The sequence below is a fragment of the Podarcis pityusensis genome (genome assembly GCF_964106645.2).
Source record: "Podarcis pityusensis genome assembly, chromosome: 14".
NCBI classification, from domain to species: Eukaryota; Metazoa; Chordata; class Lepidosauria; order Squamata; family Lacertidae; genus Podarcis; species Podarcis pityusensis.
The window spans coordinates 268,852-286,994 of NC_138039.1; the positions used below are offsets into that span (position 1 = coordinate 268,852).

General features: G+C 43.2%; 1 protein-coding gene across 1 annotated transcript; it reads right to left on the reverse strand.

The window, feature by feature from the left end:
- On the reverse strand, positions 1–12,657 carry LOC308462445 (vomeronasal type-2 receptor 26-like). Its single transcript, XM_080980103.1, has 7 exons — positions 12,605–12,657; positions 11,147–11,331; positions 9,314–9,605; positions 5,585–6,451; positions 3,788–4,015; positions 2,422–2,548; positions 1–952 (listed from the first exon to the last, which is right to left on the reverse strand). Exons 1-7 carry the CDS (start codon positions 12,614–12,616, stop codon positions 51–53), a joined length of 2,613 nt encoding a protein of 870 aa, XP_080836229.1. The 5' UTR covers positions 12,617–12,657; the 3' UTR covers positions 1–50.
- Positions 12,658–18,143: the final 5,486 nt, after the last annotated feature.

Consider the following 18,143-nt stretch of genomic DNA (forward strand, 5'->3'; position numbering starts at 1 on the left):
CTGCATTTTCTAATAATGCAACAATTAAAGGCATCAATGCAAGTTGACTCTTATTTGCTCCTCAGAATCAAGTGGTCTTTGCTGTTCAAGTCGGGCCTCAGAAGGATTATGTACAATTTGGGGAAGAAGATGCAAGCGAGCAAGCCTGCACTGGAGGCCAAGATGCAGAAGATCTCCACAGCCACCATCTGCTTTCCTTTGGTGCTCAGATAAGAGGGAACAAAGGACAGCCAAACGCTGCAGAACACCAACATGCTGAAAGTGATGAACTTGGCTTCGTTGAAACTGTCGGGCAACTTCCTGGCCAGGAAAGCCACCGTGAAGCTGACCATGGCCAGGAATCCCAGGTACCCCAGGACACAATAAAACATGGGAGCAGAGCCTTCATTGCATTCCACAATGATTTCCTCCGCCAGAGAGCTCATGTCCACATCTGGGAAGGGAGGAGCCGTACAGAGCCAAACAGCACAAATACTGGCTTGAAGTGAGCAGCAACCCAGAAGAACAGAGTTGGCCAGAGATTTCCCCACCCACTTCCTCACCCTGGATCCTGGTTTGGTGGCCATGAAGGCCAGAACCACCGTGATGGTTTTGGCCAAGACACAAGACACCGCAATGGAGAAGATGATGCCAAAGGCCGTTTGTCGTAAAGAGCAGCTCACTGGGTGAGGCTGGCCAATGAAGAGCAAGGAGCAGAGGAAGCAGAGCAAGAGGGCAAGGAGCAGAGTGTAGGTGAGGTCCCGGTTGTTGGCTTTGACAATGGGAGTGTCCCCATTCTTAGAGAAGACGCCAAGGACCAAGGCTGTGACCAGAGCGAAGAGCAGAGCTAAGGCAGCTAATGCGAATCCCAAAGGCTCTGCGAAGGAAAGAAAATTTTGTCTCTTGGGAATGCATTGATCTCTGTCCTTGTTTGGAAATTGACCTTCTTGGCATCTGAAACAATAATCTGTATCTTAAAAAAAATCAAATTATTGATATATGAGTTCAAACAAACAAGGCAACCTTTTTCTTCTGGCTTGTTTCATTCTTTGTAATGAAATCAATTCCTCCCTCTCCAATGGCCTTTCAAATTTCCTTTGAAAGAAATATTGCTTCTGCTCCCAAAACACAATTCTAAGCCATTAATTATTTGGAAACAAGTATCAGAGATAAGTGGAAACCAGTAAAATGCAATGGGTATTTTTTATTCATAAACCATATAGGTGGTATCAATCAAATCACCATGAATTTAGGAAGCAAAGTATTGACGATTGTTAATATGGTGCCGTTGGAAGAGCAAACGGTCATCTCTGTTGTTTTTTTAAATATATATTTTATTAAAGATTTTCTTGTTTTACAGAAGTAAGTGTAATGCCTCGTGTATTTTTTTTCCCCATGTAACATTTTTACAAATCCGTTTCATTTGTTGAGACATTAGGGGGAGAAGAAAGAAAGAAAATGGGGGGGAAGAAAGGGGGTGGCGGGAGGGAAGATGGATGGGGGTGGGGTCAGGTGGCGATGTTTCTATTATGCTTAATGTATGTAGAGTTTGGTGTCAGCGTTGCTTGTGTTGTTCACTTGTGTTCCTTTGGCGGTGAGAGAGGTTGGGGTTGGCCTAGGGTGTGATTGGCTGTGGTGATCTTTGTTTTCGTGTGTGAGTGAGGTGGGTGGGTGTTTTGGATCAGGTTAGCCATATTGATTTGTATGCTGTTGGTGGATTATTGTCATTGTCTTGTTGGGCTGTGTATGTGATAAAGGGGAGCCATACCGGGGTGAAGGCGTCTTCTTCTGTTTGTCCCCGTGTCAGTTTCAGTTTATTAGTTAATTTTTCTAGTAGGGCTGTTTCCCATACTATTTGGTACCATTGGTCCATGCTTACTCCTGACAGGTCTCTCCAGTGTCTGGTTATGGTGTTTCTGGCTGCTGAGAGCAGGTGGGTTATGAGTTCTTTGTGGTGTAAATGGGCACTGTTGTCTTGGAAGATGTTTAGTAGGGCCAATTCTGGGGTGATGTCTAATACTTGCTTAGTTATTTTACATATTTCTCGTATGGCTATTGTCCAGAAAACGGTTATCTCTGTTGAAAAGTGAGAAGCCCACTATGATATCTTGGAGCAGCAGAATTTGATTAGGTGTTTCTGGCTCTCACCCCTAAAACTCTGGGGATGGAGGGAGAGGCAAGTCTTCCCTGACTCCACAAATTGTGGCAGGTGGGGAGCAGGCAGAGAACACTGGACATGATCCACACCTATTTCCACAAATCTACTTTGTCAAGGTTAAAGTTGTGGCTCTAGTTTGCCCCACTCTCTGTGTCTGTCTTCTTTCTTCCAGATCTGAGTGCAACTGCTGTCCTGTTTAGGAGTGAGTACTGAACTGTTATTAAGGGGAAACTGTTGAAATAGACTAGGAAGCATTTTTAAAAAGAGCAGCTGATGTCTCCTACCCGTTTGATTTGAAATCATCCCATCCGGACATGAAGCACAATCATAGCAACAAAATGGCAGCCCCTCCTTCTTTTTCCGGCTGTAGCCTGGCTGGCACCGATCATTGCACAAACCAAGGGGCATCACCTAGCCAGAAAGAGAGGAGAAGAGGAAGCTCCCTTTTGCATGGTAAAGAACACAGTTTGAACCAAAAAGATGAGATCATTTGGCAGATTCATCTTATTCCAGAATGGTTTTGTATGTGTGAATAAATTGCTTTATAAATATTGGGAGTCAAGTAGAAGAGAAATTGAATATTTCATCTGTATGAGATGGTGGGTGGAAAGGAGACTAGGAAAGACAACAGATTATGAATTACAGGGAGTTGGCAGAGATGGCAAAATAGAAAGCATATACATTAGGCTCAGAGAAACACTACAAGACAAGTACTCTTCCTTCATTGAGAGCCAGTGTGGTGTAGTGGTTAAGAGCAGAGGACTCGTAATCTGGTGAACTGGGTTCACTTCCCCGCTTCTCCACATGCAGCTGCTGGGTGATGTTGAGCTAGTCACACTTCTTTGAAGTGTCTCACCTCACAGAGTGTTTGTTGTGAGGGAGGGAGGAAGGGAAAGGAGAATGTTAGCCACTTTGAGACTCCACAGGGTAGTGATAAAGCAGGATATCAAATCCAAACTCCTCCTCCTCCTCTTCTTCTTCTTCTTCTTCTTCTTCTTCTTCTTCTTCTTCTTCTTCTTCGCAAGTGGGTAACTTATACTTCTGAGATATGTGTGTTGTTTGGTAACACAGGATTTACTCCTACACAGGGACTCAGGTGGTCCTGTAGTCTAAACAACTGAGCTCCTTGTTGATCAGAAGGTCAAAGATTCAAATCCACACAACAGGGTGAGCTCCTGTTGCTCTGTCCCAGCTCTTGCCAACCTAGCAGTTTGAAAGCATACCAGTGCAAGTCAATAAATAGGTACCGCTGTGGTGGGAAGGTAAACAACGTTTCCGTGCACTCTGGCATTCGTCACAGTGTTCTGTTGTGCCAGAAGCGGTTTAGTCATGCTGGCCACATGTCCTGGAAAGCTGTTTGCAGACAAAGGCTGGCTCCCTTGGCCTGAAAAGGGAGATGAGCGCTACAACCCCATAGTCCCTTTTGACTGGAATTAACCATTAAGGGGTCAATTGCCTTCCCTTTTACCTCCAGTCCTACATTAATGTGACCTGGCTAAGATCGGCAGGAGAGCTTACTCCCTTGTAGTAACCCCTTCATGCAATAACGGAACTTAAGAATGTTATTAACACCGGACCTTATTCTTGAATTTGTATTCTTAATATTAATAAAAATGCTACCTTTTTAGAAAACCAAGAGTCCACTCCCACCTGATTGAATGCTTTGTGCCATGTGATGGCTTCTTCATCCATGCTGAAGTCAACATAGTGTGATTCCTGTAGTTCTATCTTTCCTACTTTCACTCGCAAGAAGGTTTGGTTGGGGAAAGTAACCCAGTTAATAACGTCAAATCCAGCTGCCAATTCCCCATTCTCATCAAAAGACACAAAGTCCCCAGCACCGTTGTTGAAGGAGATGCTCTTCAGGAAAGAGAGAAGCTAGACAGAAGAAAACAAGGCATATGAAAAGTATCAATCAATATATGTCACACAATGGAAAGGAGTCAAAAATGGTGTGGTCCACCTTTGGAGCACATATGGATTTCTAGGAAGTAGACTTGGCCAGGCACTTATATACGGCTTCCTTTCTGGGGGTCCATGTGCAAAGGCAAAATCGTGCAAAATTAGGAACCCCTGGAAGTGCCCAGCGCAAGGCAGAGAGGGGCATCCTAGGCTCTGGGAAGGTTGCAGGAAGGCCTTGGGAAGCTCCCAGAGACTTGTCCTGACCTCCTCACAGCCTGATAAGCAAGGGGGCACCTTTTCTCCTAGCCTTCCAGAGGCCTTGTGTCTCCGTCCCCAAGGTGGCATGGAATGCACTGCCTTGCTCACTGTGTGGGGGTCGAAAGGCCAGCTGGCTAGCCCCCAGCTGGATTGTCTCCTTCCGGCCGTGCCACTGCAAGGATACATCGACTTCATATGGCTCCAACATGAATCAGTGACTCAAGCCTCCTGGACTTGAGCACACTATATTCAGCAGTGTAAACTGCACAAACAGAAGAGGCTGATACTATGAACTATGGATTTATTAATCATAAATCAAGACAAAGAAACCTGTTGTCTCTCCTTGCCGACTTCTCAGAGAGAGAGTCAAAGCAAAAGCAATACAGCAGAAGTTCTGCTAATGCTAGCAAACTGTGCTGGAATGTAAACAGACATGTGCCATGTAACAATCCCATGTCTGCAACTAAAGGTGGAATGGAAACTCCCAACACTCACCTGGCTTTGGGAGGGAAGCGCAATTACATTTTAAATAGCCGTATAAGTGCCTCTTTGGTTCAGAAAGAATTGCAGGCTCTAGAATATAGACGAAATGCTTTGGCAGTCAGGGGTAGAAACATAGCTAAATAATTTCAAATGCATTCTTCATTCTTGATATTTGTCCATTCTCTTCCCTGACTCTGCACATTATCACATGGATAATGAAACATGTCTAGATTCAGAACCATTTTATACAGAATGCATTATGAAGATTGGCGTCTATTCATTCTTTAAAGTACTCATATTGGAGGAAATATTTAATGTTGGAGGTTTTTCAGTGGTTTTATAGAAAAATATTATTATAGGGTGCTGAGAGACAAACAACAGTGGTATGTGCAATGTCAACAGGTGAGAAGAACTGCCTGAAGAAAGTACTGGAGTGGTTTATCCTGTACAAAATCATACCATCTTTCTGATATTAACACATCATGAGTCCCACTTTCACATGCCTCTTCTTCACCACTCCTGGCATATCAGCATCACAAACACATAGGGCAGCAGAACATGCAGCTCCTCCCACAACATTGTTGAGTTCTACAAAGAGGTGACATTTCTGTTTGAGGAAGAGCAGGAGGAGATACTTCCACCTCTGCAACTTGAAGGGGAAATGCAGGGAATATATTGATTCTGGCTCCAAATTGAAGGCAAGGGAAAACAGGGAAGCACCGAAAAGAACATTTGTTTTACACGTCTGTCATCATTCAATATATTAGTCCCAAGCAAAGATTTATTCTGAATATGAAGTCTTACCTGCCAAGGTTGCAGGTTTGAAGGATCGAGTCCACCTCTGCCTGCCATCATTCTGTATTTTGGTCTGGATGAGAGAATCTTATGCAAAGTATATGCAATGGCATAAACCGCATTATAGGTACTGTAACTTTGACCAGTCATGGTCATTTCAAAAATGTGCCCAGGAAGGCTCTCCAGACTCTCTTTTCCAGTGCATGTGTCTCTGATTTCATTGGGGTCATTGGAAACTGAAAATTTACAGTTGAATGCCTTTTTCCAAAAAGTCTGGAGGAACCCATCTCCATTTGGAGAGTTAGGATTTAGGGTCTGAAGGAATTCTGTAAATCCCTGGACTTTTTCTGTGTGAATTGCAAAAGACAGGGCACCATCAAAGACTTGAATATCGTAATACCTTTGCATTGTATCTGATGAGAAGGCCCATTGGGCTGTCAAAATCCACACTTTGCCTGCAGAATTCTCTGCAATATCTTCAGATAATGAAGAAAAATAAATCATCAATTTCACAGCTGCAGTAGTTTGAGGTTCTGCACATAGCACTAATATATTGACGTCTGAGTCCATCAGGAAAGAGAACTTAGCTTGAATGAGATCCAGTGAGATGAAATGATCTACCCCTTGAGATAAGGATGGTACTTTTTCCTTGAAGGCTGTGCAGACTCGGTGCTGGGAAAGCACTGGCCCTAAGATTTGCACAAACTTCTCTCCATTTTCATCATCTGATGCAACAAGTCCGACCCACGTCCATTGGAAATGAAGAAGTAGCTTGACAATCCCAGCATATTGATATTTCTCATTGGGCACCGTCCGGAAGAAGGTTTGGAGTTGCAACTCGGTCCTCCTCATTGGAGCTAATACACAATAAGCAATCTAAGGAAGAAATCAGTCTCACAAAAATGGGAGAGTCATAGCAAAGGGTTAGGATTCACCCCACATAACTGCCTGAAGTGGATACCATGAGAATTTATTGAATTTATTCTATAGTTTTGTATATCGGAGGAATTTGAATGAATGGAAGTACAAATTCCTTGTTTTAGAAGTCTTATAACATAAAACCACTGACTCCATTATTCATCACTGACAACATCTTGGTCAGGTTTATCATTTATAATGAAGTATGTAGAAAATGAAATAGTTCTTAAGTGATATTAGAACTATGAGGCCGCCCTGTGGAACGCCCTTCCATCAGATGTCAAGTCAACTACCTGACTTTTAAAAGACTTCTTGAAGGAACCCCTGTTTAGGGAAGTTTTTAATGTTTGATGTTTAATTGTATTTTTAATATTTTGTTGGAAGCCATTATTATTATTATTATTATTATTATTATTATTATTATTATTATATTGTATTATTATTATTATTATTATTATTATTATTATGGCTCAAATCTTTAGTTCTCTTATGCCAACAATACTGTCATTTTCTTCGGAGACTTACCCTTTTGATTAACTACTTCGGTTCTGCAGTAAAGTACTAGATAAGGTAAAGGTAAAGGTACCCCTGCCCGTACGGGCCAGTCTTGTCAGACTCCAGGGTTGTGCGCTCATCTCACTCTAGAGGCCGGGAGCCAGCGCCGTCCTCAGACACTTCCGGGTCATGTGGCAAGTGTGACATCGCTGCTCTGGTGAGCCAGCACCAGAGCAGCACACGGAACGCCGTTTACCTTCCCGCTATAAAGCGGTACCTATTTATCTACTTGCACTTTAAGGGTGCTTTCGAACTGCTAGGTGGGCAGGAGCTGGGACCGAAAAAAGACGGAAGCTCACCCCGCCGCGGGGATTCAAACCGCCGACCATACGATCGGCAAGTCCTAGGCACTGTGGTTTTACCCACAGTGCCACCCGCGTCCCTTAAAAGTACTAGATAATGTCATCTAATTCCATGGAAAGCCCCAGACAATTGAGGGATCTTCTTCTTCTTCTTCTTCTTCTTCTTCTTCTTCTTCTTCTTCTTCTTCTTCTTCTTCAGTTTATTATTATTCATTCCCCCTCCCCATAGAAGGTAACAAAATAAGGCCTTCACATTTTCCTATACTTTGTCCTGAAATACACCACTAAACTAGTGCAAGCTATGGACATTTTCCTTCAAGTTCTGCATCTTTGGAAGGAAGAAAGTAAAGCTCAACGAAACTGTGGATGGAGTGTCTGTCCAGAAACTCTTTGTACCTGGACATCATGCTTCACTTCATGGCCCTCCAGAACTTCCTGGACTCCAAGTGGTCATGCTTGACCATTGAGTTATAGAGGCTTGGGCTAGTGGGCAACATATGGACAAGCAACATCCCTTTCTGATGAGACACGGCAAGGGATAGGAGAGAAATTCAGTTGGGTTCACATTTGAATGAAAATTTACCTAACTCAGAATTCCAGAAACAATTTGTGAACCAAAATGCAACTATCTGTTGACATTTCTTCTCTTCTGAATTTTGCACTTCCCTTCTCCAACCAAAAATAAATGCATATATTAAGAGACACTGGTCATAAAAGTGTCATTCTTAGTCAAAATAAAATTCAAAAATATACTACCATGGAGAAATTGCTGGAAAATTTGTGGATTAGGCAAAAATGCTTACAAAAATAGGAGAAATGAACACTGAAATGCTGATTTATTCTTGCGAGGCCTTTTAGAATGGGGGGCGGGGCACCACCAATTTTGTGGTCATCCCTTGAGATTGGAAACATAAGACACAGAGAGAAGTGGACCTTCACAGATCAACTAGTACTTGAAGAAATCAAACCAGCTGGTTGGGAGGGGCCATCACGGTCATTCCTTCAACATCCTTGTGGAATAGAAAAAGGCAAAAAGAGGGAAGAATCCATTTATGGATGCATGTTGACTTCACCATAACCTAGTGCGTATCTCCAGCAGTAGCTGGGTAGCATCGTTTCTCTGCCCTCTCGCAACTGGTGTTGTGCATCTTCCTGGGAGGAGGATTCCTACTGGTGCATGAATATCAGTGAGTGAACTATTTATTTTTCCAGGTATGATTTTTTTATCAAAAACATGAGAAAACCAGACACTTTTGAACAAGTTTTGTATTTTTCTTTATCACTTCTTTTTTCAGAAAAATGAACCAAGGTAAAAAGAAATTATGGAATACCAGAAGATAATTATTGTACCAGAGGCAGAAAAGCTTCACAGCTCACATACTCACTATTTACCATTATGAATACTGAAATACATTCTACGTGGGGCTGCCTTGGAAGGTGGTTTGGAAACTGCAATCAATCCAGAATGCGGCAGCTAGACTGGTGACTGGGAGTGGCTGCCGAGACCCTTATAAAACCAGTGAGAAAGTATCTACATTGGTTCCCAGTACGTTTCTGAGAACAATTCAAAATGTTGGTGCTGACCTTGAAAGCCCTAAACGGCCTCAGCACAGTATAAGTGAAGGAGCATCTTCACCCCATCATCCATCCCAGACACTGAGGTCCAGATCTGAGGGCCTTCTGGTGGTCCCCTCATTGTGAGAAATGAAGTTACAGGGAACCAGGCAGAGGGCCTTTTCAGTGCTAGCACCCACCCTGTGGAACACTCTCCTATCTGATTTCAAGGAAATAAACAACTGACTTTTAGAAGACATCTGAAGGCAGCCCTGTATTGGGGAGTTTTTTAATGTTTGATGCTATACTGTAGTTTTATAACTTAGTTGAAGCTATCCAGAGTGGCTGGCTCAACCCAGTCAGATGGTGCCATATTACTATTACTATATTACTATTACCATTGTTATACCTGTGGAATCTTGTAGATGCCTAAGATTGTAGTCATGTGAAGGGAGATGTCAGAGTCAAGTGCTCCAATAACAGCTATAATATTTCTTTTCTTGTCACATTTGAAGTTGGGGAAAATCCTTTCTGTGATGGACAGAAGTTTCAGGGTGTTCTGATAAGTCATCCTTGTATTCACAAAGCTATCATAGAGGTGGAACCCAAAGCTCATATTTGGTACGATGTTGGGATTCTCATTGATTTCTTTCACAGCAAACACCAGGGAGAGGGTATTCTGGTAGTACTTCAGTGTTGAACTAATAAAAAAGTTGTACAATGTGTCAGAGGTATTCATTTTTTTTGGCTTTTTCCAGCAAATTCCAAAAGATTAAATAACACAAATAAGCAAAAAATCTCATATGCATTGTGGATGCCAACACTTGATAATGGAAATCCATGATCAGTATTCAGTCAGCTTTAGGAATATAGGATCTAAAGTGAGGAGGAATTAAAGAACCTCTTAATGAGGGTGAAAGATGAGAGCACAAAATATGGTCTGAAGCTCAACATCAAAAAAACTAAGATCATGGCCACTGGTCCCATCACCTCCTGGCAAATAGAAGGGGAAGAAATGGAGGCAGTGAGAGATTTTACTTTCTTGGGCTCCATGATCACTGCAGATGGTGACAGCAGTCCCAAAATTAAAAGACACCTGCTTCTTGGGAGAAAAGCAATGACAAACCTAGACTGCATCTTGAAAAGGAGAGACATCACCTTGCCAACAAAGGTCCGTATAGTTAAAGCTATGGTTTCCCCAGTAGTGATGTATGGAAGTGAGAGCTGGACCATAAAGAAGGCTGATCGCTGAAGAATTGATGCTTTTGAATTATGGTGCTGGAGGAGACTCTTGAGAGTCCCATGGACTGCAAGAAGATCAAACCTATCCATTCTGAAGGAAATCAGCCCTGAGTGCTCACTGGAAGGACAGATCCTGAAGCTGAGGCTCCAATACTTTGGCCACCTCATGAGAAAAGAAGACTCCCTGGAAAAGACCCTGGTGTTGGGAAAGATGGAGGGCGCAAGGAGACAGCGACAACAGAGGACGAGATGGTTGGACAGTGTTCTCGAAGCTACCAGCATGAGTTTGACCAAACTGCGGGAGGCTGTAGAAGACAGGAGTGCCTGGCGTGCTCTGGTCCATGGGGTCACAAAGAGGCAGGCATGACTAAACGACTAAACAACAACAACCTCTAAAAAGCATTTTGTGCAGAACATTCTTGTAACACACACACAAAATTTCTCTTATCTCTTGCGTTTAATAGATCAGACAAACCTAGAGGTATGAATTTCAGTTGGTCTGCTTTGCATAAACCTCAGTTAGATACTTTGGGGGAGGGTTGGGGGGGAGAAGTTTGCAACACTTCAGGGGTGTTTTTTTTACCCAAGATTGTTTAAATGGTACAACAGGGAATATAATCCAGAATCTATGATATCACAGCATCTGAGACAGTCAGATTAAATGATGCTGATTGTGAATGAGGGGATCAAGCTTTGCTGCAAAGTAAAATCATCCATCCTTGGTGTGGAAGGAAACACAGAGGGAGGAAGAGGATCAAGTATGAGATCAGGTGTGGAGAAAGCAAAAGAGTCAGAAGACAGAAACCTCCAGATGAGGAATAAAGCAACATAGGAGAAGATGCTATTATCACAATATAAAAAGAATAAACTGTATTTTTAACCTTCTTACATGGAAAAGAAGTCAAACATTTTCTGAACATGCCATGGTTTGTATGGTGTAGTTGTAGCCTATAGCAGCATATAGAAGTGTACACTATAAAGGATATAGTTATTTCCTTACAAAAGTTGATCTGTAAATTCTGTGTTTGGATGGTCCTGGAAATCTTTTTCTTCAGATGCATAGCCAAAAGTATTAATAATTCCTCCAATGATCAGGTCCCCTCTCTGATAATTCTGGTATGGAAGCTGGACAGGATCCGTCATGGTGCATCTCTCGGAGTCTTCCTTGCACTCAGTTGGAGGCATCTGGAGCCACAGGAAGAGAAGGAGCAGCAGCAGAAATGCTCCTCTCATCTTGACCAACAGTTATGCAGAACGGCAAATTTATCTCTCATCCACCATAAATTGCATTAGGTTTATTGGCTCTGGATTATTTTGATAAATGGGATGTGCCAAAGATCTGACCCATGAGATCCTGTGTGTTCAGAATTTCTCACTGGGGCTCTGAATTTCACAGCGTTTATTTGATATAAGCTTTACACTCTGACTGTGTTCATGGTCTTAGATGAGATTTGGCAAGATGGATGATGAAACCCAGCAATCTGAGATAATTACTAGTTCCGACGTTATCTCCGTGGAGCATTGTGTTCTGTGAGACAAAATAATAAGCAAAATAATCATACTTATTTCTTGTTGAGTGGTGCACTGGGAATGGCGAGTCACAGGAAAGCAAGCAGCCCACCTGCAATCCGGTAATCTGAAGGGAGCTCTCTAGTTTTTCCAAATCTCTTGCTCAATCACACATGCCCCATTTTCCTCACGTGTATGTATGTCACCAACAGAGGCGTGATTTTTAGGATTTTGGACCTCAGTGGTGTAACACCAAGAGCAGCAACAACAACAACTGGTGTATCCTTGTACACCGGTTAAGGGGAGGTAGAAAATGTGGCCAACTTTGCCAAGTGGAAGGTAGCTTGCTCTCGACGAGCTGGGAGCTCCAGGGACAACAGCACAGTAGTGTGAGAAATCACCCCAGACACCGGGGTCTTCCATCAATGGTCTGTACTTCCAAAGGATCCGACAGTTTCTGCATGGGTATGCCCTGTTCCTTAGCAAATTCAACATCAAGAAAATCTGCTGAGGAACCTGAGTCGATGAGGGCTCACAACTCTGCTGCTTCCTCTGATCAAACCTCAAGGCCGCTTGCATCAACGCCTCCAGGGAACTGGGGGGGGGGGGGGTCCATTCTTGCAAACTCATCCAAGAGGGTTTCCCTCAGCCCTGTATGGTAAATAGCCATCAAGGCTTCCTGATTCCACACTAGCTCCTGCAACAGCAAACTAAACTCTGTACTGCACCCCATTACTGAGTTAGACCCCTGCTTCAGCTTCAGTAACTTTTGTGTACATGCAGGTTTCTGCTTCGGGTCCTGGAACATGGACTTGAGGTGAGTCATAAAGCTGTCCAATCTCAACAAACAAGGACGCTGATTAATCAATAAATCACCTGGCAACTCTTTCCAGAAGATTAATCATACAACAAAGCATTGCTGGTCTGTCTGAAAATCATCTTCCCTCACCTTGAAAAACATGTTCACATTCGCTTTAAACCCAAGGAACTCATATGTCTCTCCATTGAATTTCGGGGGGGGGGGGTGTCATTGGGGTGTTTCACTGAACGCCTCTGCAATTCGGCCCCCAGCCTTCCAAGTTCCGTATTTTGATGATTTATTGCACTACTTAATTGTTCTACATGTCATCTTAACAATAAATTTTGTTCATCAACTGTCTCCCCCCCACTTCCTCCTCCTCTTCCTCTCCCATTATTTCCCAAATAATTATTTCCCAACTTCCCCCCTCATTTGCCTCTGAGCTGTGACCTCTCTCAAGTCCTGTTCTAAATCTAAACTGTCTTCTTCTTCCTCTTCCCTGGAAGGATAGGGCTGGAGAGGCAGTCTCCACCATTCCTCCTCTGCCCAGTCCTTGACACTGCGAGACGTGAGGTTACAGGGAACCAGGCAGAGGGCCTTATGGGTAGTGGGGCATTCCCTGGAGAACGCCCTCCCATGAGATGTCAAGGAGATGAATACCAATATAAAAAACATCTGAAGGCAGCCCTGTATCGATAAGCCTTCAAGTGCGTAATGTTTTATTATGTTTTTATATATGTTGGAAGCTACCAAAAATGGCAGGGGAAACCCAATCAATGTGATGGGGTACAGTAACTGTAACCATAAATGAAGGATGGTATACAAATTGAAAAAATACTAGTATTAATGATAATCTCGTTGGCCCCTGTGAGAACAGGATGCAGGACTAGATGTACCATGGACTGGATGTAGCATGTTCTCCCAAAGTTCATATATATATATATATATATACACACTGTGTTTAGACTTTGAATTTTGTGTGAACCACTTTCAGCACAGATTGTGAAAAATGCTGTATGTAAATAGACAGTGACAAGAGAGGAGAGAAAAAACTGATTATGAAAAAAGATAAGAATTGGGACACACGAGGGATTTCCTTCACCAGTTTTATTCCAACAAATATCTACATTTTCTAATAATGCAAGAATTAAAGGCATCAATGCAAGTTGACTCCTATTTGCTCCTCAGAATCAAGTGGTCTTTGCTGTTCAAGTCAGGCCTTAGAATGATTATGTACAATTTGGGGAAGAAGATGCAAGCGAGCAGGCCTGCACTGGAGGCCAAGATGCAGAAGATCTCCACAGCCACCATCTGCTTTCCTTTGGTGCTCAGATAAGAGGGAACAAAGGACAGCCAAACGCTGCAGAACACCAACATGCTGAAAGTGATGAACTTGGCTTCGTTGAAACTGTTGGGCAACTTCCTGGCCAGGAAAGCCATGGTGAAGCTGACCATGGCCAGGAATCCCAGGTACCCCAGGACACAATAAAACATGGGGGCAGAGCCTTCGTTGCATTCCACAATGATTTCCTCCGCCAGAGAGTCCATGTCCACATCTGGGAAGGGAGGAGCCGTACAGAGCCAAACAGCACAAATACTGGCCTGAAGTGAGCAGCAACCCAGAAGAACAGAGTTGGCCAGAGATTTCCCCACCCATTTCCTCACCCTGGATCCTGGTTTGGTGGCCATGAAGGCCAGAACCACCGTGATGGTTTTGGCCAAGACACAAGACACCGCAATGGAGAAGATGATGCCAAAGGCCGTTTGTCGTAAAGAGCAGCTCACTGGGTGAGGCTGGCCAATGAAGAGCAAGGAGCAGAGGAAGCAGAGCAAGAGGGCAAGGAGCAGAGTGTAGGTGAGGTCCCGGTTGTTGGCTTTGACAATGGGAGTGTCCCTGTTCTTAGAGAAGACGCCAAGGACCAAGGCTGTGACCAGAGCGAAGAGCAGAGCCAAGGCAGCTAATGTGAATCCCAAAGGTTCTGCGTAGGAAAGAAAATGTTGACTCTTGGGAATGCATTGATCTCTGTTGTGGTTTGGAAATTGACCTTCTTGGCATTTGAAACAATAATCCGTATCTAAAAAAATCAAATGAATGATATATGACTTCCAACAAACAAGGCAACCTATTCCTACAGGCATGTTTCATTCTTTGTAATGTATTCCTCCATCCCCAATGGTATCTCAAATTTCCTTTGAAAGAAATATTGTTCTGCCCCCAAAACACAATTCTAAGCCATCAGTTAGTTCTAAACAAGTATCAGAGATAAGTGGAAACCAGTAAAATGCAATGGGTATTTTCTTTTTCAAAAACCATAAAGGTGGTATCAATCAAATCACCATGAATTTAGGAATCAAAGTATTGATACTTTGGAGCAGCAGAATTTGATTTTGTGTTTCTGGTTTTTCTTTTTCTTCATAAATCATATACAGAAGATGCTCGGGTTGTGAACATGATCCGTGCGGGATGCATGTTCGCAACCCGGAGCGTTCACAACCCATGTCTGCCCGTCTACGCACGCGAGGGTTGCGATTCGGGGTTTATGCATATGCATGACTGCCAAAACCCGTAAGTAACCCATTCCGGTACTTCCGGGTTTCGGCAGTCCGCAACCTGAAAAAAACACAAACTGAAGCTGCTGTATCCCGAGGTATGACTGTAGGTGCTATCAATCACATCATCAGGAATTTAGGAAGCAAAGTATTGATGACTGTTAATATGGGACCATTGAAAGAGCGAACAGTCATCTCTACTGAAAAGTGAGAAGCCCACTATGCTACCTTGGAGCAGCAGAATTCGATTTTGTGTTTCTGGCTCTCAGCCCTAAAACTCTGGGCATGGAGGGTTAGGCAAGTCTTCCCTGACTCCACAAATTGTGGCAGGTGGGGAGCAGGAAAAGAACACTGTGCATGATCCACACCTATTTCCACAGATCTACTTTGTCAATGTTAAAGCTGTGGCTCTAGTTTCCCCAACTCCCTGTGTCAGTCTTCTTTCTTCCAGATCTGAGTGCAACTGCTGTTCTCTTTGGAGTACTGAACTGTTAATAAGGGAAAACTGTTGAAATAGACTAGGAAGCATTTTATAAAAGAGCAGATGATGTCTCCTACCTGTTTCATTTGAAATCATCCAATCTGGACATGAAGCGCAGTCATAGCAACAAAATGGCCACCCCTCCTTCTTTTTCCGGCTGTAGCCTGGCTGGCACCGATCATTGCACAAACCAAGGGGCAACACCTAGCCAGAAAGAGAGGAGAGGAAGCTCCCTTTTGCATGGTAAAGAACACAGTTTGAGCCAGAGAGATGAGATCACTTGGCAGATTCATGTTATTCCAGAAAAGTGGTGTATGCATGAATAAATTGTAATATAAATACTGGGAGTGAAACAGAAGGGAAACTAAATTTTTCATTTGTATAAGACGGTGGGTGGTAAGAGGACAGGGAAAGACAACCTATTCTGAAATACAGGGAGTTGGCAGAGAAGGCAAAATGGGAAGCATATACATTAAGCTCAGAGAAACACTACAAGACAAAAACGCTTCCTTCAGCACCAATGAACAACTTATCCTCCCCTTGTCTTCTGAAAAATAAGTGTTGTTTGGTAACATAGGATTTACTCCTACATTAGGGACTCCGGTGGTGCTGTGGTCTAAACCACTGAGCCCCTTGTTGATCAGAAGGTCAACGATTCAAATCCACACAACAGGGTGAGCTCCCGTTGCTCTGTCCCAGCTTCTGCCAACCTAGCAGTGCAAGTTGATATATAGGTACCACTGTGGTGGGAAGGTAAACAAAGTTTCCCTGCACTCTGGCATTCATCACGGTGTTCTCTTGTGCCAGAAGCAGTTTAGTCATGATGGCCACATTTTCTGGAAAGGTGTCTGCAGAAAAACTGCAGACATCGCCTACAGACATCGCCTGAAAAGCAAGACAAGCACTACAATGGACTTAATCATTAAGGGGTCATTTGCCTTCCCTTTTACCTTTAGTCCTACATTAATGTGACCTGGCTAAGACTGGCAGGAGATTTTACTCTCTTGTAGTATTTCCTTCATGCAATAACTGAACTTAAGAATGTTATTAAAACCATACCTTATTCTTGTATTTTTACAGTGGTACCTTGGGTTACAGACGCTTCGGGTTACAGATACTTCAGGTTATAGACTCTGCTAACTCAGAAATAGTACCTCGGATTAAGAACTTTGCTTCAGGATAAGAACAGAAATCATGCAGTGGCGGTGCGGTGGCAGCGGGAGGCCTCATTAGCGAAAGTGGTGCTTCAGGTTAAGAACAGTTTCAGGTTAAGAAAGGACCTCCAGAACGAATTAAGTTCTTAACCCAAGGTACCACTGTATTCTGAATAATAATAAAAATGTTCCCTTTATGAAAAACCAAGAGTCCATTCCCACCTGACTGAATGCTTTGTGCCATGTGATGGCTTCTTCATCCATGCTGAAGTCAACATCGTGGGATTTCTGTGGTTCTGTCTTTCCTACTTTCACTCGCAAGAAGGTTTGGTTGGGGAAAGTAACCCAGTTCAGAACATCAAATCCAGCTGCCAATTCCCCATTCTCATCAAAAGACACAAAGTCCCCAGCACTGTTGTTGAAGGAGATGCTCCTCAGGAAAGACAGGAGCTAGACAGCATAAAACAAGTCAAAGTTCAAAAAGTAAAAAGGGAGACACTTTATTGGTTTTAGAAAGGAAAAAGTATCACTCAATATATGTCACACAATGGAAAGGAGTAAAAAATGGTGTGGTCCAACATTGGAGCACATATAGATTTCTGGGAAGTACACTTTGGCAGGCACTTAAGTATTTGAGGATTCAGCTCTGGGGTTCCATGTGCAAAGGAAAAATCGTGCAAAGGCCAGAACCCCTGGAACTGCCCTCCACAAGGTGGGGAGGGGCATCCTAGGCTCTGGGAAGGTTGTAGGAGGACCCAGGGATGTTCCCAGAGCCCTGTCATGATCTCCGCACAGCCTGGGAAGCAAGGGGGCCCCTTCTTTGCTGGCCTCTGGGATGCACCCAGTGGCCTTGTGTCTCCTTCCCCAAGGCTGGTATGGAATGCACTGCCTTGCTCACCTGGCTTTGGGAGGGAAGTGCAATTACATTTAAAACAGCCATATAAGTTCGTTTTTGGTGCAGAAACAACTGCAGGCTGTAAAAGATAGTTGTTATTGGTGGACAAAATGCTTTCACAGCCAGTGGTAGAAACAAAGCTATATAATTTCAAATGCATTCTTCATATTTCTCCTTTCTCTTCCTGACTTTGTGCATTATCACATGGATAATGAAACAAGTCTAGTTTCAGAACCATTTTTATATGGAATGCATTATGAGGCTTGCCATCTATTCAGGGTTTTTAAAGTACTCATATTGCAGGGAAGTTTTTAATGTTGGAGGTTTTTCAGTGGTTTTATAGAAAAATATTAATTTAGGGTGCAGAGAAACAAACACCAGTGGTTTGTGCAATGTCAAATGGTGAGATGTTGCCAAAGGGATGTTCTGGAGAGGTTCTTCCTGAATAAAAACATACGATCTTTCTGATATTAACAGATCACGAGGCCCAGTTTAACATGCCTCCTTCTTCACTACTCCTGACATTTCAGCATCACAAACACATAGGACAGCAGAACATGCAGCTCCTTCCACAACATTGTTGAGTTCGACAAAGAGGTGACATTTCTG